Here is a 17,980-nt window from a genome sequence, read left to right as displayed (position 1 = left end):
GATTAATAGTCTTAATGGAATTCTTTTTCCAAAGAACTGCTGTGTGAAATAGGGAGCCAGGAACCAGGTTCGGTTTGCAGTGTGCCCACACATGTAGGATCTTCCAAGATCAAATTCCTCCTGCCGTGTCAAGCCCCAAATACCAGGAAACAGGGTTGAATCCAGGAGAGGCACAGAATCAAGGAAGGGAGCCACAGGGAATCTCTGCGGGGTCATCCCCGCCCTCCCCCCCTGGGAACCCCTGGGTGACTGAGACCCCACAAGGGCAGGGGGTCCTGGGAAGGGAGAGGCTGGGAGCTCCCCCACACAGACCTTGCCTGTGGACTTGACCCCCTTCCAGATGCAGAAGTAGCAGACGACCCAGGCAAGCAGGAGGCACAGGGCCAGCTCCCAGCGCAGGGCCCCCAGGTGCTGGATGCCATCCGAGATCTTCAGGACCCGCCTCCTGGGGAGAGAAGGTTGAGCCGGCTCCTCAGCTTGGTCTCGGGCAACAGAGCCATGCGCCAGCTCTTTCCAAGGGCTTGTCAGCTTCTCCGCTCTGATCTGTAAGGCTCTGCTTCCTTGGCCCAGAGGTGCAGGTAGACAGAAAGTGAGGCCGAGACAAACTGTCCCCAGGTAAGTTGGGCTCTGGGAGGCCGAGTGCCAATTTAACCTCAAGAAGGCACGAAAACACATTTCCTCCCCCAGAGTTAGGACGCTGTGGTATCAGGAGCCGTGTCTCAGGTGAATGTCACCATTTGGGGGAGGGGCAGATAGAGGCGACACACAGGTGGCTGAAGAGAGGAGGGTGGACATGCGTGCAGGTGCACGACTGCACACAGGGGAGAGGAGGCAGCAGGGGTCAAGGAGAGCCTCTGAAACAGCCCTGCATTGACCACAGGCACAGGGACAGCAGGAAAAGCCACTTAGGTGACAGGGCCCCCGAAAGAGGAAGCAGAAATTCTTCTCTTGCTGTCCACAGAGCCATCCCCGATGAACCCATCCCCGCCCCTTCTTTCAGACACACTGCACACACTGGGATGGGAAAGGCCTCACTTACTCCCAGAACTCGATGACAGGAGAGGTGGCATTCTCAGAAGTCACGTTCAGGGAACCGTTGGTCCTCTGGAACTCCACACAGTGCTCTGCCCGTGGGTCCCGGGGCCAGGGCGGTGGGGAGGTGAGGGGAGAAGCAAGAGAAAGGTCACTGGCCTGTATTCGGCATGACCAGGGAGGGGGTGAAGTTTTCGGAGACTGGCAAGTAGTGTATCTGGAAGGAACTGGGCTGAAGCTGTCTGTACAAGACATCCTCAGAATAAAGCACAAAGCAAAACGCCCAGTGACCCCGACAAGCCCACGCCACCCTCTCCCATGTTCCCACAGAGGGCTGCACACGGTGGAGAGTGCAGCCTAATTAAAGCACAATCTGATTGCATCTGGAAAGATGTTCTGCACACCATCTGCTTCAAAGTATACAAATATCCCTAGGCCATTGTTCTTTATAAAGTCACGACCTTTGAGGTCCCCTAATAAGGATGCCTTCCAGGGAAGTGATGTGTCCAAGGGCTGAGCGCACAGGTGAAAGGTCAGAACCCTCTGGCTTGAATCCTGACCCTCCCGTAAGTCAGTGTGTGGCTCTCTAAGCCTCACCTCTGTCATCTCTAAGACGTGCAGAAGGAGAGCCCCAGTGGGCCTGACAAGGGAGTTAAATGAACACAGGACTGTACAGTCCTCCATACAGAGTGGCTCCGAATTATCCGGACAGGACTTAGGGGGGTCACAAAGAGTGATCGCAGTCTGCTTCCACTTCAGAAGGACAGCAGTCCTGGGCAGTGTTAAGACAGGTGGTGTCTCTCCACTGTGCCCACGAGAAAGCGGATCTCCTCAGACACGGCCTGTCACAGTGGCCGAGTACAGCAAACTGCGTGTGTTCTACCTTCACAATATCTGGACTCTGGCCCTTCCTTCCTGTTCTGGGCATCACCACCACCCCGGGCAGGTCACCACGGCTCAGGGCTCCCTGAGCAACCAGACTAGTTTTGTTAAAATTTCAGTCACGTCATGACTCTGTGTCGTGTCCCAGTTCAAACCCTCCAGAAGGTTTCTTGTCCCACTCGGAGAAAGAAGTCCACACCTCATCATCGCCTCCAAGGCCCCATTCAACCCACCTCATCACCGCCCTTCTCATCTCCCACTGCCCCCCACCCGCCTGCCGCAGCCCAGGGCCTCTGCACTGGTGTCTGCCCCCTCCCCGCTCCCCCTCCTCCTTCCGCGCACGACCCAGTGACCCCTTCTCAAAGAGACCTTCCCTGGTGACCCTATTTAAAATTACAACCCTCTCCATAAAATTCCCAATCTCTGGTTCTTGTTTATTTTTCTCTACGGCAGTTCTTCCCACATGGAACACGTGATGCACTTATTTTGTTTACTGTCTGACTCCCGCCACTAAAATAAAGGCTCCTCAGCAGGGAGCTCTGTCTCTGTGTGTCGCCACGTCCCCAGTGCTGGGAACAGAGCCCGGCATAGAGCCGGAGGGAGGACCACGCACGTCTGCTGAACGACGGCCCGGACACCCTTCTCCAAACCAAGTCACCTTCCTCGGAGCCTGAGCACACCCAGAAAACACCTGCTTCTTCCAGACAGTCCTGTACTGCTCAAGACGCCAGGCTCTGGGGAAACTCAAACTCACCAGGAGAAGTGCCCAAAATATCACCAAGCCACAGCCCCAGGTTCTGAATTCACCTTAGAATTGTCTGAGACTCACCCCCCTCTCCCAAATGCACAGAATTTGTGCAAGAGGACCTGCACTGAGATCTGGATAAAACCCCATCTGAGGAGCCAGTTGTCAGGGCGGACTTCAGTGCACAGAGGGGAGGAAAGAAAGAAAAAGAGAGAGAGAGAGAAAAGGAGAAAGGGAGAAACGGAGGAAGTAAGGAAGGGAAAGAGGGAGGAGGAAAGAGAGGGGTGGGGAGGAAGAAAAAACACATAATAGAGAAAACATTAGAGTAAAACAGATTTTCAAAACTGAATTCATTCCACGACTATTTTTTGAGAGCTAATGATGTTGTAGCTGGCACGGTGCTAAGCACAAAGGCTCAGAGCTGGAGACGCCTTTTCTGCCCTCAAGATCTTGCAGCTCTTGGGGAAGTGGGGTGAGTATCACAGTAAAGCCCGGGGCCAGCGCAGACACCACCTGACACCCAACCTGGTGAATCTCGGGGTGTCAGGGAGGGACTGCCAAGACTGGACTTTTCACTTGGAAAGCAGTGGGACGGAGGTGGTGGCTGAGGCGGCAAGGGAATGAATGTCTGGGAAGAGAGCATATAGTGTGAGGGCGAGGGGACCTTGAACACGGGGATAGACCCTGCAAAACGTGCCTCGCTGGCAAGTCAGGGATTCCCACTCCAGCTGAGAACTGAGTAGCTTATCTGGACAAGAAGAGGTTCATGCCGGCACAGGTGAGGCCCACGTTTGGACGGTGGGAGACAGAGGCAGAGCTCAGGCTCGAAACAGGACAGCGTCCAATATACCCCTACCTGCGCCATCCAGCAGGGTAGCCACAATCCACAGGTGACTACTTATATATAAATTAATTAAAATTAAAATAAAATTTTAAAGTCAGGTCCTCACACACACAAGCCACATTTCAAGTCCTCAACAGCCACATGGAGCTAGTGGCTACCATATCAGAGAGTGCAAGGAACATTTCATCACCACAGATAGCTCTTTTGGACAGCACTACCCTGGGTCTTTTTAATTTTTATTTTTAATATAGGGTTTACTTTCAATTCATTAGACTCAGGAGTTCTATTGCCATAGGGGCTCTTGTCTTAAAAGAGTCACAGGAGAAAATTAATTGCTCGCATACGTTGTATAGATGATACACAAAAAAGTTAGTCCCTGCTTAAATCCAGAATTGGGAGTTGAAAAGACCTGAAATAGTATCAGAAAGAAGACATGAGAAAGCAGTAAGCGAAAAAACAATACATACATTTATCAAAGTAACCGTATTTCAAATCGTAACACGTGAAGGGACAAACTACATAAAAGGGAGTCAGTTCTGTCTTTGTAACACGTGGATCCGCAGTACATTAACGGAACGTATAAATTTGTCTTAACGTCTGGGACGCTTTGCCTGGGGTGCCGCTGAACTCTCGCCTCATCTTGGACGCCAGGTCTCCGCGTGCGTCCCCAGTCAAGGGCAGGCCGGGTCCCGGGATGCGGGGGCAAGCCCTGTCCTGGTCCCCGAGGCGGAGCCGGGGGAAGCGGGCGACCTCACCTGTGTTCCAGTCGTGGCGGCAGCTCCCCCAGGGCAGGTCGACGGTGAAGCTGCTGAAGAGGTAGAAGAGGGCCCAGGCCAGGACGACGATGTAGTAGACGTTGAGCAGGATGACGATCACCTGGGAGGCGTAGCCGATGCCTGGGGGGGAGGCGCCGGGGTGGGCGGGGCGGGGCGGGGCGGATTCCTCACGCCCCGCCCCCTCCTGCTCGGGAGAGCCGCGCGCTCCTTGGTCAGGGTCCCAGGGCCAGGAGCGCGGGCCTCGGCTCTCCTCCCACTCCCAGCGGCCGGGCGTGCAGCCCGCCCCGGCGACACCCCAAGGCCAGGGGGGGTTTCCCTCCCCGTCTCCTCCTGCACTTTCATGTTTATTGGTTCTGCAAGTTCACTGATTCCAAGCTGCTTTACAAGTGGGTAAGGCTAACTTCGAGATTCCAATAGCTAATGTTCTCTGGAATTAGTCTGACGTATTTCTGAAACATAGAGGCTTGTGTTAGAAAAAGAATATGAAAACGAATATATGTACACATATGCATGACTGGGACATTATGCTGTGCGCCAGAAATTGACACAATGTAACTGACTATACTTCAATAAAACAAACAAATTAAAAAAAAAACAAGTTAAAAGCAGGAACAGACAATTCACACAGGAGCAAATACAGATAGTGAATAAACATCCTCAAAACCTACTCGTCCTCCCTAATAACTGCAGGTATGCAAAACGAAACAACAATGGTGCCCTTCTGCACCTACCACACTGGTAAAAATGTTTACAAATGACACAACTCAGGGATTTCCAAACTTGTCCACGTATTAGAATTACCTGGGGATATATCAGAAATCCCAAAGCCCAGTCCAGACCTCGGACCAATTAAATCACAATCTCAGGGGGTGGGGTACAGGCCTCAGGATGTTTTGAAGGTCCTGGGGTGATTTCAGTGTGCAGGCAAGTTTGGGAACCACAGATACAACTCAGAGTTGTGGAAGATATCGGGGAAAGACACTCACTCAAGTCTAGTGACTTGTACAGCAGTAGAACACTTCCACGGGACAGTTTAATAAGCCAGCTCAAGAGACATCAAGTTGGCTGTCCATTTGATCCAGTGAACCTAGTCCCAGGAATTTATCCCAAAGAAATAATTCCAAAAAAGGAGGGGAAAGGGCTACCTCTACAAAGATACATGCTAGCAGAATATAACAATTTAATAAGTGAATGAAAATAAGCAAAAAGCCCCAAAACAGAGAACCGTTAAATAAATTATGACATATCCATTTGATGGAAATTTATGCAATCAAAGGCTTGTTGTGTAGAAAATGGAAAATAACACTAACCGAAAAAGAAACATAAACTGTGCATATTTCATATTAATAGACATGTAAATTTATATATAGAGAGAGAAATAAAGAGATAAAACCCTCTAAACTGGAAACAACCCACATGTTCTTCAGTGGGAGAATGGTTAACTGTACCACAGTACATCCATCCATACCATGGAATACTGCTCAGTGAGAAAAAAGAATTAGCTGTTGATACAAGGGCAACCTACATGGATTTCAAGGGCATCACACTGAGCGAAGCCAGTCTCAAAAGGTCACAACCTGTGTGATTCCAGTTATACAACATTCACAAAGTGACAAAACTGTAGAGACAGAGAACAAGTTAGTGGTTGTCAGAGGTTAGGGATGGGGGGAGGGGCACGTTGGACTATGAAGGGGCATTATGATGGAGACCTTTCTGGTGATGGCACAGTGCTGGTGGTTGCACAAATCTACACAAGGGATAAAATTACTCCCACATAGACAGAAATATTGGAAAAAAACACCCTAAGTTTTAAATAGCTATTATGTCAAGATGGTAGAATTATTCATGAATTTTTTCTCATTTAAAATTCTCTTTTTAAGTGCTCTAGAATTGATTAAGCATGTTTTAGAAAACACAAAATTATTTTTATATATTTTAAAATATATATAGCTAAAATAGCTTTGTGCTCTACCTATTAATTAAAGCCTTTGCCCCATCTTCTCCTCCATTCTCTGATTGGCTGGGTGATTAGCTCAGTATTAGGCTCACAAGTGGAGGGTTTAACATAAAGACAGTCTCAACTCAATCAGCACTGCTGATAGACCACCCAGTTGTTCAAACTAGGTTTATAACCACTGGTGCAGATACCCCGGAATCGGGCACGGAGCTACTTACCCTCAAAGATGGGGCAGATCTTCCTCCAGGCTGTGACGCCTCCCTGGCTAGTGTACTGGCCCAGGGCTGTCTCCAAGAGGAAGACAGGAATGCCACAGGTAAAGAGGAAGATGAGGTAGGGGATGAAAAAGGCACCTGTGGGTGGGAAACAGGCTGTCCATTACCCAGCACTACCCTCCGCATGGTCCACATTCATCGCCTCCCATCACCACCCCATACTTCCAGTCAGAACACTGAGGATAGGGGATGTCTGTCTAGATGTCTGGAACCACAGCGGAGATGAAGAGTCACCAAGTTACGTAGGGCCTGGCCAGTCCCTTTTCTCACTCTGAAGTTTCCATCTATACCTACCAAGGTTTGCTCCTGTCAACATCAATTACTGCCTGAACAACACAGAACTCATGGCAACATAAGAAGCTCACTGAGTAACAGCCATCCAGGAGCACTCACGCGGCCCACAGTATCATTTTTCTCAAGGAAATGACGGCTGTTGATGTTAGAGAGGGACTTGTAGCAGACTGAAATCAGATTTCCTTTCGATGGTTCATTCTGCTTCTGCTTTCACATTCACGGGCTGAGACCAGTCTCCTAATGCCAGAAATGACATTTTCTCCACCGCAGACCTCTATCTGCTGGCAGAGTGGACAGGGGAGTTCACAGGATCCAGTACCAGAGAGGAGAGAGGTGCACACAGAGAGACCCAGGTGTCTGCAGAGGGTCCCCTATGAGATTCTGACTGAGAGCTGGTCAGCACACGTGTGCGAGGAAACTACCCAAGGCGAGGGAAAGCGTCACTCAGGAAGACTGAGCATTACGGTGCTCACACGGGGCTGGGGAGAGAGCCTGCTCCCTCCAGCCTGGCTGGATAATCTCAGGATGCACAGGGCGTCGGGAAGAAAGGCATTTCCCCAGTGTGGGAATAGCTAGCCTTAGAAGGAGCACGACTCTGGCTCCACCTAGCAAATCTTAAAGGCAAAACCCAAAAGGATAAGATAACTTCACTGGTCCCAGGAAAAAGTCTCAAGAATATTTATAGAAATACAAAAATACTCAGCAACCAATGAAACAAAAATCACCAGGCCTGGCATCCAATGGAAAACAACCAGGAAAACAAAAAAGCAAGAAAACATCACTCATAAGTAACAAAACAATCAACTGAACCCAATGCATCAACTGAACCCAATACACAGCCTACACAGACGTCAGGACAATCAGACGAGGACGTTAAAGCAGTCATTACAATTTTATTTCAAAAAGTTAGACAGAGATGTGAAAGATTTGAAAAAGACCCAAATCAAAAACTTCTAGAGATGAAAACCATAATGTGTGACATGAAAAATACACTGGGTGGGACTAATGGCAGATTAGATACAACAGAAGAAAAGATTAGTGAACTTGAACCACAAAAGTGGATGCTATCCAAAATAAAACACACAGAGAAAAGAGAATTAAACAGACAGACAAAAACTGGTGTCAGTGGGACAACTTCAAGCAGCCTAACATACTTGTAATTGGAATCCCTGAAGGAGACAAAAGAGGAAGAGAGGTCAGGAAAAAAACTCAAGAAATAATGGCTGAAATTTTTCCAAAATTTGATGAAAACTATAAATCCACAGATTCAAGAAGCTCAATAAGTCCCAAAATAAGCTCAAAGAAAAATAGAACAAGCACATCACAGTCAAATTATTTAAACTCGTGATTAAGAGTTTTTAAAAGGACATCTTAAACTCAGTTGGCGGGGGGGGGGGGGGAAGACACCTGCAAAGGAACAAAGATAAGGATGACGTCAAATTTCTCACTGGAGACAATGCAAGTAAGAAGACAGCGGTGGGGAGCACATTTGGTGAAGCACTGAAGGAAACCTGTCAAGCTGGAATTCTATACCCAGTAAAAATACTGTTCAAATAGGGAATTGAACTAAATGCTTCTTAAGACATGTAAAACCTGTAAGCATCCATCACCACCAGATCTACACTATGGGAAACGTTGAAGAAAGTCCTGCTGAGCAGAGGAAAATGATGGTGCTGGAAAGAAATATGAATCGAGACAAAGGAGTAAAAAAACATTAGAAATGCTAACTACATACAAAGGCAAACGTAAGAGTTTTCCCTTATTATTCAAATCTCTTTGGAAGATAATTGAGTGGTTAAACAAATATGATAACAATGTGATGTGGAGTTTATAACACATAAAAAAGTAAAATGTAACGAACGGCAAGAGCACAAAGGTTGGGGGCAGAGAGATGGCAGCGTATTATTAAGGTTCTTATACGTAAAGTGGTATAAGGGCAACTGTGATGCGTTAAAGACACACACTGTAGCCCCTAAACTGACACCACAAAGAGCTGTGGCTGAGAAGCCAGCAAGGAAGAAAGCCAACAATGTGATGATGAGAAACATTCAACTAACCCAAAGGAAGGCAGAAGAAAAGGGGAACAAAGAATCAACAGGACAAAGAGAAAACAGGCAATGAGGTGATAGATTTAAACTTAACTGTATGGAAAACCACATTAAATGTAAGAAGTCTAAATATCCCAGATAAGAGGGAAAGATTGTAAGACTGGTTTTCCTATATACTAGCAACAAACAATCATAAATTACCATTCACTGGATTTGTTTTTCAGTCGGGGGAGATAATTAGGTGATACTGGGGATTGAACCCAGGACCTCATGCATGCTAAGCATGCACTCTGCCACTTGAGCTACACCCGCCCCCAAGAAATAATGCCATTCATAACAGCACCAAAAAAATTAAATATCTAGGAGTAAATCTGAGAAAAGATGTGAAAGATACATACATCCAAAACATCGCTGAGAGAAATTAAAGGAGTCTTCATTAAATGGCGAGGCGCATGGGTCAGAAGACTCGATCTTTGTCAGATGTCAGTTCTTCCCAAACTGATCTATAGATTCACTGCAATCCCAATCAGAATCCCAGCAGGCATTTTTGGAGAAACTGACAAATTGATTCTAAAATTCATATGAAAATGCAAGGAACCTAAAATAGCCAAACAACTTTAAACAAGAACAACTGTTAGGCCTAACTCTGCCAATTTTCATATTATTATAAGGCTACAGTAATTAAGGCAGTGTAGTTTTGGTGTCAAAAATAAACAAATAGATCAACAGAACAAAATAGAATCCAGCAACAGGGTCACACATATATGGACAACTGATTTTTGACAAAGGTTTAAAGCAATTCATTAGAGAAAAGATAGTTTTTTCAATAAACGATGCTGGGAAAAGTGGATTATCAAAACACATCAAAAAATGAACTTTAATCCATTCTTTCATTATATACAAAGCTTAGCCCAGAATGGATCCTAGACCTAAATGTAAACCCTAAAATTATAAAACTTCTAGAAGAAATTATGAGACCTTGGGTTAAGCAAAGTTATTTTCATGACACCAAAACCATGGTAAATAATAAACTGATAAACTGCACTTCATCAAAAATTGAAACTTCTGCTCTTCAGAAGACATAGCTAAGAAAAGGAAAAATGTAAGACAGAATGAGAAAAAAATGCATATTTGGTAAAGGACTTTTCTCCAGAATATGTAAAGAAGTCTCAAAATTCAAGTCAGAAAACAATCCATTTTTTTTTTTAATGGTCAAAAGATTTGAGCAGCTTTTCACCAAAAGAGATATATGGGTTGCAAAGAAGCACAGGAAAAAAATGGTCTATATCATTAGTCAACATAAATTTAAATGACAACGAGATGGTATTTCACACCAATTAGAAAATTTAAAATTAAAAAGGCTAAGTATTGATGATGACGTGGAGAAGGTGGTACCCGCACACACTGCTGGCAGGAGTGTAAAACGGTACGATCATTTTCGAAAAGTGTTTGGTGGTTTCTTAACAAGTTAGAAGTGCACCTGCTGCGTAACCGCGTCATTGCAGCCTCAGGTCTTTACTCAGGGGAAATGAAAGCATATGTTTATATGAAGACGTGTGCATGAATGTTGTTAGTACTTTCACCTGTAATAGCCAAGCCCTGGAAACCGCCCAAATGTCTGTCAACAGAACAGATAAATTATAGTATATTCATACAATGGAATACTGTCCAACAATAACAAGAAAGGAACTCCTGAGACGTGAAAAATACGAATGGCTCTCGAAGTAATTATACTGAGTGGAAAGAAGCCAGGTACAGAAAGGACACACTGCATAATTCCATTTATATAAAATTCTAAGAAATGCGAATTAATGTATAGTGACAGAATATAGGCATGGAAGTGACCTAAGTGTCCATCAGCAGATGCATGGATCAAAAAATGCTATATATATAATGAAATATTACTCAACCATTAAAAAGAAAAGGAACTCCTACGATTTGCAACAACATGAATGGACCTTGAGGGCATTATGCTAAGTGAAATAAGTCAGACAGAGAAAGTAAACACTGTACGGTTCTCTCTATGAGAATCTAAATGTGAACTCTAAAAAAACCAAACTCATGGAAATAGAGAATAGAATGGTGGCTGCCAGAGCCTGGGGGCGGGAGAGATGGGGGGACATTGGCCAAAGGGTACAAACTCCGATATAAGATGAGTTAAGTTCTGGGGATGAAATGAACAGCGTGGCAACTGCCGTGAACTATATCGTGTTGGATGCTTGAAAGTCATCCAAGAGATCTTAGATGTTATCACCACCCAAAAAAGGTAATGATGTGAAGGCATGAAGGAGGCGCTAACTGACCTAACTGTAGTGATCATTTCACAACATACACGTGTATTAAATCATCACATTGTACACCTAAAACTTACAGATCAATACTATTGCAGTAAAACTGGAAAGTAGCTACAGGTTTGAAAAACCAGACAGGCCTGTGGTTGCACCGGGAGGGGAAGCAGAGGTCACGGTGGGAGGAAGGGGCTGATGGGTACACTCATTATCTCGAGAGTGGCTGGCAGTGGTTTCAAGGGTGAGTGTGTATGTCGGAAACGTATCAAGTCGTACACTTTCAACATGTGCAATTTATTGTAAGTCAATTATACCGTAATAAAACCGTTTAAAACAAAGGTCAGTTAGTGGGCAATGCAGCTCTCCACTTCACCTTCCAAGTCTTAGGCTTGTAGCGCGCGCAGCCATGATTCAGGCGCTGAGGGAAACACTGGATGACGGGGGCAAAGAAAGATCGTAAACAGTTCCAACTAATACGAACATAGATGAATCCAAGACTTATTGGGCAGGAAGGGGAAATTAGGGAAGCGAGAACCCAGTGGCTGATATGAACAGTCACTGCTGAGAGTGGGAAACACTGCAGAGAGAGGACGGCAGGGGCTGGGGGTGGAGAGAGTTTGCAGCGCAGCTCAGGCCCCATCTTTGTGCTGCCTGCCTGCTCTTTCCCAATAGACCAAGCCAGTGTTTAACCACACTGGATCCGGTGGGCAGGCTGGTCCCCTCCTCCACGTCTCCTGGAGCCCCTCCTTGTCCAGGCCAGCAGGGACGAGGTCCACACACCCGCCAGGCACATCCAGACCCTAAAGTGGGGAGAGGGGAGGGATGGAGCCCAGGAGGGACCCAGGTGCCCACCGCGAGTCCTGGGGCAGTCTGCCTCCTTCCGCATCCCAAGCCCCAGTCACCACCCATAAAAGACGGAGCTGGCCCTGGAGTAGGAGGACGGAGTCACAGTCAGCCGCTCTCTCAAACCCCCATAGTGAGTCTCCTGCCCAAATTCCAAAATGTCCTGGCATTTTCCCCCTGGGATGAGGGTGCCGCATGCCCATCCTAGAAAGGAGTCACTCTGCTGACCTCCTTACTCCAGGACAGCACCACCTGTGATGTTCCAGGTGACATTGTTAAGACATAAACTGACGGTATTCCACGCGAGTGACAGCAGTGCGCATACACGGACAGTTCCATGCTGTCATCACCGCTAATCTGACCAATACGGGGCGCTGAGTAACTACCTAAAAGTAGTAACCAATTGTCAAGTACTAATGAAGTAACCATTACTGTTAGAGACCAAAAATGCTCCTTGTTTCTCTTTGTTCTGTGGTGTCTACAACCAGCCTCAAGGCAGACAGGTGTGGTCCGACCCCCTCCACACCGGTGTCCAGTCCTGTGCGCTCCCCATGACATCCTGTGCGCCCTCCCTGTCGTCCTGTGCGCTCTCCCTGACGTCTGGGCTGGGGTGTACTCAGCCGCCACCCTCCCCCCACGGCCCTTCCCCTCTAAGATCCCGGTGTCTGCGAGGTCCCGCTGTGGGCCACTGTGCTCGGCTCACGCGGGGTCTCCCGCCGCAGGTATTCTGCGTGTTGAAGAACTCAGTCTGCCAGCAGCCGGGGTCAGGGAGCTGGAGCGGTTCCAGCTGAAGAGAGGTTCTGAAGCAGCCAGAACAGGGGTATCTGGGGACTGAAGACCAGAAGCGGGGAGGACCTGGGGATGACGCAAGGGAGAAGGGCGCTCCTGTCCTCACACAGGGTGGTCTCCAGCTGGGGTTCTGCAACGGGCAAAAAACAAAGATTCTTGGCACTGTGACCGCCGCCTGGTTTTCAGCAACCCAGACTTAGAAATGAAGTATGAAATGGTTGGTAGGTGATCCAGTTTTACCTGGGCTGAGATCGGCTGCCAAGTCATTTAGATTTGCTCCCAGCAGAGCTGAAGCCACTGCTACCTTCCCCCACACCCTGCCTCAGGGTCTCAGAGGTTCCTCACCCCCGTGACCACAGCTTAAGCTGGGCAGGCCCTGGTAGGGGATCCTGTTTGCTTTTCCCTCCAGGGAGTTGAGAGTGGAGAGCTTGGGGAGGTAAGTGAAATGGGCAGCCTCTTCGGCAACTTCAGCGGCCAGGAGCCCCGGCCCCACGGCAGCTGGACTACCGGCCTCACCGTCCCAGCAGCGCAGCATCCTGTCCACCCAGGAGGGACGACACGGAAGGAAGGGAGGAACTTCACCCGCTCCCGAGTTTCGCCCGAATCACCCACATCTCCTATTTCCAGTTCTCTCCCTCATTATCTGACCCGCCCGTGCCAGGCTGTGCCCCTGCATGTCACTGAAACTGCTCTCACTTGGTCACCAGCGACTTCCATGCTGCTAAATCCAACCGCCAGTTCCCACCCCTCGCCTGGCCTGCCCCGTCTGCAGCCCTGCCCCCAACGTCAGTGCTGTGTCACCTTCCCACCACTTCATTCTCCTGGTTCTCACCCTGCTGTGCTGTTTCCTCCTCTTCTGCCAGGTCTTGTAAGGTCCTTGCTCTCTCTCCTTACACCACCGCAATCTAATGACTCTCAGACTCAGTCCCCTCCAGGGTCTGGAGCCACACACGCTGCTGCCTCCTTTGCATGTGCACGGGGGTGACTAACAGGTGTCTCAACTCAGCACGCCTAACACTCAACTCCTTATCGTCCTCTCAGCGCCTGCTCCTCCCCTGGCCATCCACGTCTCAGGAAATGGCAGCTCCTTCCTTTGAGCTGCTCAGGCTAAAATCCTGGTCTTGCTCAGACCAGGTGGCAGCAGTGGGGGTGATGAGAAGGGTTCGGTTCTGCATATCTCGTGCGGGGTCCAGGGCGCTGGAGAGGGTCCAGCTGAAGGCCCAGGTTCTGAAGCAACCAGGACCTGGGTATTGGGGTAGAACCAAGGGTTCTAAGAGAAAGAAGGAAGTCCAGGGTGACGCCAAGATTTTTAGCTCCCAAGGTTTGTACTTGGTCTGCTTCCACCCTTGCTCCCCTGCGATCGGTTCTCAACAAGCGACTAGAGAGTTTACATCAGAACGTAAGATCGTGCCGCTCTGCTCACCCCTGCCCTGACGCCTCGTTACTAGAGTAGAAGCCAGAGTCTTGCTGTGGCTGACAAGCACCTGCGTGACCTGCCCCCTTGCAGTGACTCCCCCCACGGCTCCAGACAAGCCAGCCAGCCTCCTGCTTTGGGGCCAGGAAAACCTTTGTTTCATCTGCCTGGAGCACTTTCTCCCCAATATCCACGTGGCCACTCTCACCCCCACCCTAAAGCTTTGCTCAAATGTTCTCAGTGTGGCCACCCTCACCCCGACTCCCACTCCTGACCCCCGGGTCCCTCCCACGGCACTCGGGGACTTCTGGTGTACCATGTGATTTTCTTGTTTACTAGGTGTGTTCTTTGTTGTCTGTCTTCCTCCTCCAGAATGCAGGCCCGGCAGGGGCAGGGAAGTGGTCTGCTCTGTTGTAGACATATCACTACAACTCAGAGTAATTCCTGGCAGGTGATGGGTTCTCACTAAATAACTGTCTTTGGGTGGCCAGACGGGCCCGACCCTAGAAAGCCATCAGGGTGAGGCAGGTGCTCAGGGCGCGCTGGCCACAGGCCCTGGGCGGCAGGGAGGACGCCCACCTCGGAGGTGGCTGTGGCAGGCGTCCCTCCCTCCCACCTCCTGACGCAGGGTGATTTGCAGTGGGCTTCCTCAGACCCCTTTCTCAGCGTCTCTGGTTTCCAGCTACGGTGTTTACCTGTGTGCCTTCCCTCTGTCCTGTTCTGGCCTCAGCCCTCTCCCTGCTCTGAGACTCACTTCCGATCGGATCCACCAGATGTCAAAGCTGGAAGGAACCAAAGAAGACACCTCTTGTATTTTTATTTTGGAGCTAAAATTATGCTCTGGGGACTTTTTCCTCCCAGGCTTCACCACTGAGCAGATATTAATAATGATAAAGTCCCCAGTTGATCCTCCTCACCAAGCACGGACGCGGCCGTTTAGAGCTATGAAGTTCGAGAAGCAGGTGATGGCATACGGTACCCAAGCGTGGTTCTCCCGGTATCACCCAGCATCCTCCTCTAGAGCCTGCTGGGAACTTCCCTCTCATCCCCCCGGAGCCCAAGCCTCAATCTGAGAGCCACAGGCTTAAGTAAAATCAGTAAGCCAAGAGGACACACTCATCCCAACCTAAATGGTCTCCCTTCTCCTCACCCCACTTCCCCACGTCGCAGCACAGGGCCCTGCCCTAAGGAGGCATCGGCCCCCTTCTTGACAAAGAGACGAGAGGTGTCAAGATGAAGTCTGGAGGGAGGGGAGGGGTGGTGAATGGGGACAGCAAGGTTGAACTGCCGGCAACACCGAAACCAGAAAAGCAGGCCCGTCCGGGTCCCTCTGCAGACCCCGCGGCCCGGGTCCCCTCCAGAGGCGCGCCTTCCGCTCATCCAGCCCGTGGCCCCGGGTGACTCGCCCTTCAGAGCAGCCGGGCATCAGCCTGCTGCCCGAGCCCCTCAGGCCCTTCCTCCAGCTGCTGTCGTCCGTCAGGGAGAGAGAGGAGGAGGCCTGAGGCCTGCACCCCATCGGGGGGTGCAAGGGTTCACGCAAGGGCACCAGCAGCCGGGAAACGCCTGTCTCACTCTCCACGGGGCCCCGGGTGCTGGAGGACGGGCTCTGCTCAGCAGGGAGGCGGCCACCCTCCTGCCTCCACGTCCCCCACAGGCGTCCACATACAAGACCAAGGGCCGTGCACATGCTTACTCCTGGCTTGCATTTCCCCCGAGACAGCCACCTGCCCGGGCTGCACAGACTTACACGGGGCCCCAGGCGGAAATCAGATGCAAACCCACCGGACGCCTGGCCTCGACGGGGTGAACCCACACTCCCCACACCCCTGTGCCCCTTCACTTGGCCTTCCTCTGCCCAGCGGTCTGCACCCAACCTGGGAACCCTGTCTCCTGCCTCTTCGTGCCACTCCTGCTAATTCCTAAGCCAACTTCCCCCAATTCCAGAGAGGCTTGGGGAAAGCCGCTCACCTGCTAATCTTCTGCCACGTGAGGAGCTAAGCTGGTGACTGGGTTCCAGACACGGAGCCCCAAGGCCCAGCTTAGCCCCCGACTCCTCCTCCTCCCTGGACCAGCTCCATCCCTCCAGCCTCGGGCCTCGATGTCTGAACAAGCCAGCGAGCAGAGCGCCCAGGGCTAGGCCGGGACCTCCCTCCTTCGCTCACAGCATAGACTGAGCAAAGTCCTGTGGTTTCAGGCTGCCGGCCAGAAAGCCTTGCGGAGAAAGGACACGTCAGCCCATCCCACCCTCTGGGAAACACAAGTTAACGTCCAGCCCCAGGCCAGTCCCCAGGGCCACCACCCTGAGAACCAGACCATGGACTCAGGGCGTCTGTGTGTTCTCCCCCGACCTCCCTCCTCCACGCCGCGCTGGGGGCTTTCTCCCCAGAGCCACCGAGACGGGGCTCATGCATGTGGAGGCTCTGACGGCCCCAGGGAAGGGTAGGTGTTACATTAGGGCTTCCTCCACCCTCACGGCCCACGGAACTCCCACTCCCCCAGCCTTTCCCCGGACCTCCCGCGGTGTCTCCCCTCCTCCAGCCCAGACTCAAAACCAGAGCTGGGAGCCCAGTCCCGCTAGGATTTACCCCCCAAGGGGGAGATCTTCCGAGCCTACTGCTCAGCCAGAGCCCTGCGGCGCCTGGAAGATCCTCCCGCAGAGACCAGGGAGCCCTGCAAGTGAGTCCGCGGTGGGAAAGTGACCAGCGCTGCTGTGGGGACGGCGCAGGGTCTGCAGGGCACGGGACGGACAAGAATGAGAGGCCAGTGGAGACCTGGGACAGGGTTAGCGTTCGTGCTCCCCCTCCCCACCCCACAGACATCTTCAGCGAGGAAACTTCAGAGGAAGAGGCACTGGTATCAAGGTGATACGCAGTGGGGGTCGGCGGGGACGTCGTGGGGCCGGCGGAGCAGGGGGAACACATGAAGCCACGGCGACCGAGTCTCAGACCACGGGAGAGCTGGGCACCAGCGTCGCCTTCAGGACAGCTACCACCCTCAGGCCCTTTGCAGATGTGAGCTCCAATCCTACCAACAACCTGGAAGGGCAGGCAGAACCCTCTCAATGTGTAGCGTCGCCTCAGCTCCATGGGCTTGCCCGAGACCACGGAGAGGAGGCAGCAGAGCCGGAATCCAAGCTCCCATCTACCTGGGTTCCCAGCCCACATCCCTGTTTCTGTGATGCCACAAGAGGGACCCCCGGGGAGTCGCCCCTCCGGCTGGGTCTCTCTCCTGCAGTGTCCTGGACGACTTCTAAGGGTCTTTCCAGCTCCAGCATCCTCTGAGTCTATGAGGCTCCCCAGGGGGCAGGAAGTGCCAGGGAGGGAGACAACCTTGCGGGGCGGGAGGGACCATGGCTCTCACCGCCCCCATTTTTGTAGCAGAGGTAGGGAAACCTCCAGACGTTGCCCAGCCCGATGATCTCCCCGGCCACCGACAGCACAAACTCCATCTTGTTGTTCCAGTGCCCCCGCTCCAGGGTGCCGTCCTCCTCCGCCTTTTCCAAGCCCGGGCACACTGGTTTTGTCTCTCCATTGATGGCTGTGCCCGAGACCCTGCTATCCATTCCACCTGGAAAACAAGCAGGGCGCCCCGTGACCGCTGGGACCCCAGCAGGAAAGCCACCCCTTCCTTCACCAGCAAACTCCCCAGCAAACGGCGCACTGAAGAGTGAGGTCCTAGTCCCGTCCGCAGACCACACCCTCCTCAGCGTCTCTCGTCGGTGACACCTGGGCAACAGTGCTGAGAACGTATGTTCCTTCCCCGTGTCAGGCAGAAGGCTCCCACCTGAGGCAGA

General features: G+C 50.9%; 1 protein-coding gene across 2 annotated transcripts in view; it reads right to left on the bottom strand.

Annotated features, from left to right (window-relative positions):
• The window catches only part of SLC6A13 (solute carrier family 6 member 13), a 33,713-nt gene that overhangs the window by 13,384 nt on the left and 2,349 nt on the right, over nt 1-17,980 (bottom strand). For both annotated transcript variants that reach the window (XM_031444353.2, XM_031444352.2), the window contains exons 2-6: nt 17,548-17,754; nt 6,455-6,589; nt 4,259-4,399; nt 1,040-1,124; nt 313-445 (exon numbers count right to left, since the gene is read on the bottom strand). In XM_031444353.2, coding sequence (XP_031300213.1) covers nt 313-445; nt 1,040-1,124; nt 4,259-4,399; nt 6,455-6,589; nt 17,548-17,749 — 696 coding nt within the window. In that variant the 5' untranslated portion in view covers nt 17,750-17,754. The remainder of the gene's footprint in view (nt 1-312; nt 446-1,039; nt 1,125-4,258; nt 4,400-6,454; nt 6,590-17,547; nt 17,755-17,980) is intronic.

This window comes from Camelus dromedarius, chromosome 25 (genome assembly GCF_036321535.1).
Source record: "Camelus dromedarius isolate mCamDro1 chromosome 25, mCamDro1.pat, whole genome shotgun sequence".
Lineage (NCBI taxonomy): Eukaryota > Metazoa > Chordata > Mammalia > Artiodactyla > Camelidae > Camelus > Camelus dromedarius.
Note: the sequence above shows the minus strand (reverse complement) of the source record. Positions and strands in the feature narration are given on the sequence as shown.